General features: G+C 55.5%; 1 protein-coding gene across 1 annotated transcript; it reads left to right on the top strand.

Moving 5' to 3' along the window:
• The first annotated feature begins 3217 nt into the window (after window positions 1-3217).
• On the top strand, window positions 3218-6150 carry TRIL (TLR4 interactor with leucine rich repeats). The gene has a single exon (XM_056117945.1). It carries the CDS (start codon window positions 3699-3701, stop codon window positions 6123-6125), a length of 2427 nt encoding a protein of 808 aa, XP_055973920.1. The 5' UTR covers window positions 3218-3698; the 3' UTR covers window positions 6126-6150.
• Window positions 6151-7692: the final 1542 nt, after the last annotated feature.

The following is a 7692-nucleotide window of genomic DNA, read 5'->3' as shown; positions in this document are numbered from 1 at the left end:
ATAGGTCTTCACTACAAGGGCTGTGTTTTTTATGTAATACCAAATTGAAACAAAATATAATTTTAACTCCTAAAAGAGAGAAGTGGGAGAAAAGAAATCAAATACCTGTATCATGACAGAAATACATTGTGGCACACATTAAAAAAATGACATCCACTTGCTTTGCAGTAGTTAAATGCTATTATTTTATTGTCTGGTTATATGCCTCTAAAGGGGAGGGAATTATTTTTTAAGTGGAAAACTTTTATCAAAATATAATTTATGTGCTCATACATGTGAGTGTATGCATATCATTTTACTAATAGATCTCCAAATTTTATTCTTACTTTACCTGGATCAAGGGAGCAAGGATATCCATCAGAAATTGCTGATATTGCTTTGAAATATGGCACGATGTTCATTTTAAATGATTTGCTACATGTGGCATATAGATTACCTCAAAAATAGAATGTTATGGGAAAGCAATTGCTTTTTTGACATGAAATCATGTGTGATGTTATTTCTATCTGCAATCCAGGCTGCTGGTAGAAATATCACAGAGTGAAAGACAGTCAAAAATATTAAGGCAGTAATTGCTAGGCAATAATAACCAAGATATTTCTTTAAAACTACAGAACATCTACAAGGGTCTGATAATTTTATAAATTGGGGGCAGGGGGCGCAGAAATCAGAGCCATGCAGTGCTAAGGATCAGGCCTTGAATTTGGGCTCCAGCCTTTTGACTATTCCCTCCCCCCACCCCTGTAAATCTTACTAGGGAGTTCTATACAGGGACAAAATAACCCTAGTGGGACTAGTAACTAGCCCAGATGATAATGGTCATCTAAGACAGCATGCTTCCTTTCCTTGTAACATAGTTACTCTGAAAGTCTGGGAACAGTCAGGATGAGAGACCAAGGCTGTGTGGAATTCCTGCATTTGTCTTCGATTCCAACTTTCCCCCTCTCCCTCTCTGTAAGGCTGCTGGTGTGTCCCAAAGCTACCAAGTGGATGCTTCAGGACCTTTATTCCAGAAAAGACCCAGTGGTTCAACATGAAAACCAATGGCTTTTTAGTGTTCTTTCCTCTTAAACCAGGATTTTCCTCTTTGCCAACAAGGGCTGAAATTATTCTCTATTACTTATTTATTCAAGTGTTTTGTATTTGGGTCCTATCTGGGCTAAGTGGCAAACTTTTTTGGCCCTCTGCTGAGAGATCACTCCTAGAGTCCTGGACAATATGCGGCAGCAGACCCAGAGCCAGGGTTGGCCATGTGCATGGCCAGTGAAGATCTTAACAGCTTCTGGGCCTCAGACCAGAACTTGTGCGATGTTCAGGTCTCCTGGCCAGAGCAGCCATACCTTCATAACGAGAACCACAATCCAGACCCAGTGACCGGGTAAAATCGCTTTTCATCTTGTTAAGGCAGATACTTGGTTTTCCAACCTCATTACTGGAAAATTTCTTGACTGGAAAACTCACAGCAGACCACCAGCGAACTTGGCCAGCGGACTGTACCCTGAATGAGTGTTTCTCTCCTTGCTACCTTTAGTCTCCCAACACCTCTGTCCCTGGAATGGAGGTCCCAGCTCACCCTCAGTGATCCTGCTGCCATTTTTCTCAAACGTCTTTAAATCCAGAACTGGTCTGAATGTAGGCAAGTAAATTCTATCACTTGCCTACATAAAATGCTCAGGCATCTGGTCTCTGTCAAACACGGGGATTGTTAAAAATCATCTGCATCATAGGGTCGGGAGTACAGTGGTTAGGGTAGGCATGTGCCGGACCAAGGCTGGGTTCCCATCACCACAGGGTCCCATGAGCATCACTAGTCATGGGTCTGGAGGCCCTGAGCATTACTGGATGTGGCTGGAGGAAACACAGGGCCTGAGCAGTACCATATCCACAAGCTATTGCACTGAACCCCCTTGCCAGTTGACTGAAGATTGCTGGTGGGGTCCCTGTGCCTCCCGATAACTGCTTGAGAGCCCCCTCCAGGCACTGTCCCCAAGAGACTGTATCTCTATATCTCAGCATCTTTTTAATGTTATCACCTCTTGTTTAACACCTCCCTGCCTTTCCTTTCTCTGGGACTGTCAGCCTCTTGGAGTGAGAATGTCTTTTTCCATGTCTTTTTCACGAAGTTCTAAAAATAGTACATGTTCTGAAAAGATAAGTGTTTGTGTATGGGGGAGGGGAGTCATTTTCTTTAGTAACATCGTTTTCATAACTGATTGTAACTATTCCCTGTCCATCTTCATGCCCAGCAGCCTTCGGAGGAGCCATGGATAAATACTCCATTCCCAATTGAGAAATAAAAGATAATATTTCTCCAGCTGAGCCAAGACTTTGAAGATTATTGCAAGCCCAGGCATCAAAGTGGGAGGGCTCTGAAGGTAGCAGTTACTTGGGAAGGTTCGCGCGTGTGGTGTGTGTGTGTGTGTGTGTGTGTGTGTGTGTGTGTGTGTGTGTAACGATTACCCCAAGCGCTATCAAGATGGGAATATTAAAGGGAACAAATCGCCTAACTCCGATGGAGACATTTCCCAGTTAGTAGAACGAGTTCTGGGTTTTCCATGAACTCTTTCCAGGAAGGTGCAGCAAATAGTGATTGAGAGTTCTACACCGGAGGCGGTGCCCAGCCTGGGTTACGAGACCCACTCAGGACCCATCAAAGTCAGACGTCCCGTCTGAGGGCGGCCCACCGACGCACCGCTCTCTGCAGACCATTTCAGCTCATGGAGCACGCTGGCCGACCCGGTGCTATCCAGACTTCCCGCAGTTCGGCACTTGGGAGAGCAAGTAACCTAGAATCTAGCTCGAAGCGGCTGGTATACCAGACTAGAAGAAAAAGGTCTCTGTCTGCAGCTCTGGTTTGCTGGCCCTGTAATCCACCCCCGCCCCCAGCCCAGCCTGTCCGACCCGTACAGCTGTTTTTAATCCCTGCTTTTCTCACTTGGCGTCCCGGGCTCGGGTTGACCAGACGCGGAGCCACTTAGCGTTTCCTCCTCCCCCTGCCGGGGTCTGTCCTCCCTCCGCCGTCTCCTCTTTCTCCGCCTGCGTCCCCCGGGGGGCAGAGTGTGGGAAGAACGAATTTCCGCTGGGTTTGCTCGCCACTCGCCGGCTAGGGTCCCTTCCGGACACAGCCTCCCTCCCTACCCCCCCACCCCCACACCCCCACTCCCGGCTCCTCCCCGGGCTGCTCCGGCCGGGCCAGCGCGCCGAGGCCCGGACGCGAGAGCGAGGAGGCGCGGCTGCGGGGAGCCGAGCCGCTGGGGCGCAGCAGCCAAGCCGCGCCCCGAGGAGCTCTTGGAAGGGCTCCCGCCCGCAGCTGGGGAATCCGCTCGGCGGGGAGAATCCGTGCCAGGGAATCCAGCTCTCCGGACCCGAGCTGCAAACAAAAAGCGCCAGGTTTTGCTCCCTCCTTCCGCCTCCCCCACCCGCGACGCGCACCCAGAGGCACAGTTTTCTGCAGAAATGCAACAAGTAGCACCCCGAGTCCGCGGAGCGTCCCGCGCCGCCTGACTTGGCAGGACGAAGGGCGCCTGCAGAGAGAGACCCAGGCCGGGCTCTGGACAAAGGGAGGAGGGGCTGGACGGCGCAGCGGAGTCCGAAAGAGGCCTCTTAGAGACTCTGGGGAGGCCAAGGGGAATGCAGAGGAGACACAGAGCCGACGGGCGAAGAGGACGGTCCGGCGGCAGCACGCAGGGCGGGCGGCGATGGAAGCTGCCGGGGCCGTGCGCTTCCTGCTCGTGGTGTGCGGCTGCCTCTCGCTCCCACCGAGGGCAGAGCCCGTGTGCCCCGAGCGCTGCGACTGCCAGCACCCTCAACACCTCCTGTGCACCAACAGGGGGCTCCGCGCCGTGCCCAAGACTAGCTCGCTGCCGAGTCCCCTGGACGTGCTCACCTACAGCCTCGGCGGCAACTTCATAACCAACATCACCGCCTTCGACTTCCATCGCTTGGGCCAGCTCCGACGGCTGGACCTGCAGTACAACCAGATCCGTTCGCTGCACCCGAAGACCTTCGAGAAGCTCTCGCGGCTGGAGGAACTCTACCTGGGCAACAACCTCCTGCAGGCGCTCGCCCCGGGCACGCTGGCACCCCTGCGCAAACTGCGAATCCTGTACGCCAATGGCAATGAGATAGGCCGGCTCAGCCGCGGCTCCTTCGAGGGCCTGGAGAGTCTGGTCAAACTGCGGCTGGACGGGAACGCCCTGGGGGCGCTGCCCGACGCGGTCTTCTCCCCGTTGGGCAACTTGCTCTACTTACATCTGGAGTCCAACCGGATCCGCTTTCTGGGCAAGAATGCCTTCGCCCAGCTGGGAAAGCTGCGCTTCCTCAACCTCTCTGCCAACGAGCTGCAGCCCTCCCTGCGCCACGCGGCCACCTTCGCGCCGCTGCGCTCGCTCTCCACGCTCATTCTCTCGGCCAATAGCCTGCAGCACCTCGGCCCGCGCGTCTTCCAGCACCTGCCACGCCTTGGTCTCCTCTCGCTCAAGGGCAACCAGCTCACGCATCTCGCCCCGGAGGCCTTCTGGGGCTTGGAAACCCTGCGGGAGCTGCGCCTGGAGGGTAATCGGCTGAGCCAGTTGCCGGTGACGCTGCTGGAGCCTCTGCACAGCCTGGAGGCGCTGGACCTGAGCGGCAACGAGCTGACCGCCCTGCACCCCAGTACCTTCGGCCGCCTGGGCCGGCTGCGCGAGCTCAGCCTGCGCGATAACGCGCTCAGCGCCCTCTCCGGAGACATCTTCGCCGCCAGCCCGGCCCTCTACCGGCTGGATCTCGACGGCAACGGCTGGACCTGCGACTGCCGGCTGCGGGGCCTGAAGCGCTGGATGGGAAACTGGCACTCGCAGGGCCGGCTGCTCACCGTCTTCGTGCAGTGTCGCCACCCCCCGGCCCTGCGGGGCAAGTACTTGGATTACCTGGATGACCAGCAACTGCACAACGGCTCGTGCGCTGACCCCGCTCGCTCGGCCTCCCCGACCGCAGACGGTAAGCGGCGGCCCCGACCTACAGCCCCGGGGAAGGAGATGGTGCCCCCTGCTGTCGACCCCTCGGAGGAGCTGCCGCCGCCGCCGCAGCCCCAGCAGCGAGGGCGAGTTTTGCCTGGGCTGGTCCGCGATGGGGTCTCCAGGGAGTTCCCCGGCAACCGCAGCGCCCTGAGACTGAGCCGGCGGGGACCTGGCCTGCAGCAGCCCGGCCCCTCGGCCGCGGCCCCAGCGCCACCCGCCCTGGATCGTCTCAAGAACCCGGACCCCGGCCGCCCGACCGCGCTGCCCACCGTGACGGCAGCGGTGGGCTCCGAGCCCCCGCGGGCCAGCGGCAAACCCTGGCAGCGCGCGGCCAAGCAGCGCGCCGCGGCGCCGCCGCAGCCGCAGGAGAGCGCCGGCGGCCACCCCGACGGCGGGGCCGGCCTGCCGCCGCTGGTGTCCGACCCGTGCGACTTCAACAAGTTCATCCTGTTCAACCTGACGGTGGAGGCGGTGGGCGCCGACAGCGCGTCGGTGCGCTGGGCCGTGCGCGAGCATCGCAGCCCCCGGCCGCAGGGCGGCGCGCGCTTTCGGCTGCTCTTCGACCGCTTCGGGCAGCAGCCCAAATTCCACCGCTTCGTCTACCTGCCCGAGCGCAGCGACTCGGCCACGCTGCGCGAGCTGCGCGGGGACACCCCCTACCTGGTGTGCGTGGAGGGCGTGCTCGGGGGCCGCGTGTGCCCGGTGGCGCCCCGGGACCACTGCGCCGGGCTGGTCACGCTGCCGGAGCCGGGCCGGCAGGGCGGCGTCGACTACCAGCTGCTGACCTTGGCGCTGCTGGCCGTCAACGCGCTGCTGGTGCTGCTGGCCCTGGCCGCCTGGGCATCCCGCTGGCTGCGGAGGAAGCTGCGGGCCCGGCGGAAAGGCGGCGCGCCCGTGCACGTTCGCCACATGTACTCCACCCGACGGCCGCTGCGCTCCATGGGCACCGGCGTGTCGGCCGACTTCTCGGGCTTCCAGTCGCACCGGCCGCGCACCACCGTGTGCGCGCTCAGCGAGGCCGACCTCATCGAGTTCCCCTGCGACCGCTTCATGGACAGCTCGGGCGGTGCGGGCGCGGGCGGCAGCTTGAGGCGGGAGGACCATCTCCTGCAGCGATTTGCCGACTAGGTCCCCACCATCCTCCCGGAGGGGAAGATCTCAATTGCACCCGCCCGCTTCCTTTCCTCCCTTGGCTCACGTGCCAGAGAGGCCACGGGAACAGGCCACCCCATTTGAGGCACTACCTCTTCATGCCCCGGCCAGCCTCAAGTCACTCAAGTCAAGGGGCCCGCCCCGGGGGACGCGTGCACAGTGAGGGTCCAGCGGTGGGCGAACACGGTGCAAGCAGCGATTAAAAAAAAAGCTTTTGTGGCATTGTGGATGAAACAGCCCGCCCGACCTCCCTTTGGGGTAGGTAAGGGTTGCTCTTGCCCATGGGTGGCAGAGAGAGCTTTGGGTGCCTGGCTTTTGTTTTGTTCCTGTCAAGCAGAGGAGTTTTCCTTCTATTTAGAGCACAGGAAACTTATTACCATTACAAAGGAGACTTGGCAACTGGCCCTGCCGGCCTGGTGGTCTCTGCCAAGAAGGGCAATGTTGTAAACAGGTGGTGAAGTTTCACACACTCACCAACGAACTCTTTTATGTTTTGGGTAAAAGAACATTCAGGATAACTTATTCTTTAAATAGAGACTCTCTTTTAAAAAAAATTTTTTTTCAACAATGTGAAGAGCTCTAACGTTTAACAAACTGACCTGTAAACTCAAGGACTAATTTAGTTGAACCGGCTGGTCAACCGTTTTCTTTTTTAAACATTTTTTTTTTTTGCAACCACACCACAAGAAGTTGGCTGACCGTGGGGTGTACTAATATTTCATACTTTCTCAGAGAAGGCTGTTTGAAAGGCTTCTCTGTCCGGGTTGCTCCTGTGGTTTTTGAACTTTGTTGTTTTAACCTACATATGGAGATGTCAGTGCCAGATCTGATCAAAGAATGTAATATGTGTGTAAGTGAGGGCCCCCTGGGAGTCCAGCCTTCCAGTTCACTTACCACATATCTGACAAGGTGTTCACATTGGGGTCCATGGCCTGGGCCACTTCTCAAGGTTTTTATCAGTGACTCACTGGGCCACCCTTCCCTGGAGCAGCTCAGTTAAGCAAGAAAGGTAATTTCTTAGAGAGAGCAAATGCTGATTGATAGTGTGACATTGGCCTGTGTGACTATCATACTTTTCCACGCCATAGCAGAGAGGAAGAAGTTTTGGTGAAAATGTGAAAAAGAAAAGAGTATCAGTAGGTGTCTGTTTCTACTAAAGCCAAGAGATTGTTAAGATGTGTCCTTAAACCTCACTGTGAAATAATCATCTATTTTACAAACTAATCCTTCCACTGTTCAGTGCTTTGTTTTTTTTTTTCCCTTTATGGTATTATTAAACCATTATTTTTTAGTTAAGAACTGCAGTATTCTAAGTATTTTTGTTTTAAACTTAGTTTTAGGCCCCTTTATTTGCTCAATCATTTCCCACTATTTGGTATCTTTTTATCCCCTGATATTTATAAAATACGTGTTTATCACTAAATGTAGTGCTTTGGTTTACATTAAGGATTGTGTGTGTGGTCCAGAAAGGCAGGCAGTACGGTGGTGTGCAGGCTGGCTGTGGCCAGCATAAGCCGCTAAGGCCAACCGTGACTCTTCTGCC

Source organism: Sorex fumeus, unplaced genomic scaffold, assembly GCF_029834395.1.
Source record: "Sorex fumeus unplaced genomic scaffold, SorFum_2.1 ptg000037l, whole genome shotgun sequence".
In the NCBI taxonomy this organism is placed as follows: domain Eukaryota; kingdom Metazoa; phylum Chordata; class Mammalia; order Eulipotyphla; family Soricidae; genus Sorex; species Sorex fumeus.
Note: the sequence above shows the minus strand (reverse complement) of the source record. Positions and strands in the feature narration are given on the sequence as shown.

Excerpts from the sequence above, each read along its gene's own strand:
- TRIL (XM_056117945.1), top strand. The coding sequence starts at position 3,699 with ATGGAAGCTGCCGGGGCCGTGCGCTTCCTGCTCGTGGTGTGCGGCTGC.